At 36.3% G+C, this 2590-nt stretch overlaps 1 protein-coding gene across 1 annotated transcript in view; it reads left to right on the top strand.

The window, feature by feature from the left end:
* Positions 1–2590, top strand: part of atg2a (autophagy related 2A) — a 26483-nt gene that overhangs the window by 15895 nt on the left and 7998 nt on the right. The window contains 3 exon segments of the mRNA XM_020592215.1: positions 239–331; positions 475–545; positions 1308–1384. Of these exon segments, the coding sequence (XP_020447871.1) occupies positions 239–331; positions 475–545; positions 1308–1384 (241 nt within the window).

Below are 2590 nucleotides of genomic sequence, written 5' to 3'. Positions count from 1 at the left end.
TAGTGGGATTTCATTTCTCCTTTCTGAAAGGATGCTTCATAAATAACTTTTAAGTCCTGTTCTGAGGTAGGAGTTTGTTTTTTGTTTTTTTTAGTTCTAAATTAGCTTTCCTGACAATTACCAGAAATGATTCTAAGATTTGATAATTATGAGCCCTGGACATAAAACACATTACACAAACACAAGAGGCAAAACTCAGCATCTTCACAGGATCTTTTGTTTGCTGTTTGTTTGTCAGACCTCTGTATCTTCCACTGCGAGCGTTGTTCACAGCGGAGTCCTTCTCTCTGTCCAGTAACATAATCGTAGACACTGCCACGTTCCACCTCAGGTACAGTTGACCTCCAGCTGAAGTCCAAGGTTGTGCTTTAGATAAAACTCATATTGGCACAGTAAATATTTTGAAGCATTGCTGTTGGTTTGTATTGCATTATATGAACTGTTGACTTGGTGTTTGTGTCATGCTGTGGTCAGATTTATCTTGGATGACTCTGCTCTCTACCTCTCTGACAAATGTGAGACTGATACTGTGGACTTGAGGAGAGGTGAGATGCATGTTACTTGTCTGTGTTGTGCGGAATCACTGAGGCCGCTGCTTGGGTGTGTTGCATGTGCCCCACCAGGAGACGTGTAATTAACAACAACAGAACAGCTGCGTTCAGTTAATGCCGACTCACTCTTAAATGATAAAATGGAAATTAGGCCACTTGACTTATAAAAGATGTTAAACATGATATCTGCAACTTTAATTTAGAGCCTCAGTGATTAATTGGTTACTTGGTTTTTTAGAAAATTGAATTGGCTGGTAGAAAATTTATTTGCAACAATTTTTATAATTGTTTAATCAGTTTCGTCATTTTTTTTTTATGTCAAACATTCATTGGTTCCAGCTTCTCAAATATGAGAATTTGTAAGATTTCTTTGTCATGTATGACAATACTGTAAACTGAATATATTTGGGATTTGGACTCTTGATTAAATAAAATAACCAAATTGCTTTCATTTCTTTTAGCTGTGGGAAATTATTCTGTGCACATTTCACTATTTTCAGACATTTTATTTATCAAAAACCTATCGATTAATTGATAATAGCCTGATTAGTTGATAATGGAAATAATCTTTACTTTCTGCCCCAGTTTAATCATTGTTTCACCTTCAAAGTGTCTTTGATGGAAAGAAAGGTAGTCTTACAATCAGGGGTCCTGTACTAGGATCAGTACATTGGTTAGTATTAGCAACATAAACAAGAATCAGGGGCAGTGTGAGCTGTACTTTAATGAAAATCACTGTGTCTTTGACCTGCATAGATTATGTGTGTGTCCTGGACATTGACCTGCTAGAGCTCGCCATCACCACATGGAAAGGCACTGATAAGGGCAAACTGGTGAGTGCTCATCATCTGTTTACATATCTGTGTTTCCTTCACTTAGACCCAGCAGCAAAATGACTGCGCTTGCCAGAAAACAAAATGAGGATGTAACCAAAACATTATAATTTAGTTCAGTTTCCTTCAAAACCACAATCAAGCCCAGGGCCTGTGTTTATAAATGTTTGTTTTACCATGATGAAGTTTCACTATAATAACAGCTTTAGACTTTAGACCTCCATTTTAAGATATGGATGTGTTTCCAGTTGTACATGGATCCAAAATCAACAAGGCAACAGTAAACATGTTGTCTCTCAACAATGATGCAACTTTCCCTTGAGCCAATCAGTAACAAGCTGGACAAATGTGAGGAAGGTGTGTTGTGTAACAGTACAAATATGTTTTGTATGTTCATTTGGATTGTCAAGTCTTAACTTTTGCTATTCTTTTTGTGTTAATGTCACTTTATTTGTGACTTTTTGTTAGTTTTTTCTATTCCTGGAAGTCTTCTATATAGTATGAACACCTCCATTGTATTTGCTAAACATTAGTTTATCTGATCTGAAAGACACAAAAGATCTACAGCATCTACCAGAGTGTTGGCTGGTTTTCCCCACTCATCACACTGGTATTTGTTTATTAAAATGAAGAGTTCTCCAGGATTAAAAACTTGTATGATTTAACTTCTTCCAGATTATTATTGCACTCAACAGATTAGCACCAGTCGGCAATCGACAAGTAGATTTTTGTTTATTATTTGACCTTTGTAGTGTCGTCAAGATTTTTATTTGCCATTTATGCATAAACAGACAGTCTAGGCATATAGGAATTCTTGTGCAGCTCTCCTTTGGAGTCAGATAAGGAGTCAAAAGGCAGAAAGAACACTTTAGTCTTAAAATAAAAATGTACATAAAGGAAACAAAGAATTAAAAACCACAGTACACAAAAATAGGGTAATAGTATTTTCCCCAGTGAACTTTAAACATAGCACTTAGTAATTCACATGGTGGAATTGGATATGTCATTATGCTTGGTGAGGTAGTGAGCGGTTATAACATACTAAAACACAGTTTATATTCAGGCCTGTTTCCATTGCTTGGTAGAGAATGTCCTGCTATTACTCAGGTCCCATAAGAGAACACTGTTGATGAGATGCTCTTACAAGAATACCTTGTGGAACCTTTCTGTATTATTATTGCGCATGTCTAGTAAGGGGTTATTGCA

Source organism: Monopterus albus, unplaced genomic scaffold (assembly GCF_001952655.1).
Source record: "Monopterus albus unplaced genomic scaffold, M_albus_1.0 scaffold2.1, whole genome shotgun sequence".
Taxonomy (NCBI): domain Eukaryota; kingdom Metazoa; phylum Chordata; class Actinopteri; order Synbranchiformes; family Synbranchidae; genus Monopterus; species Monopterus albus.
The sequence above is the reverse complement of the archived record's forward strand: the minus strand, read 5'-3'. Positions and strand labels throughout refer to the sequence as shown.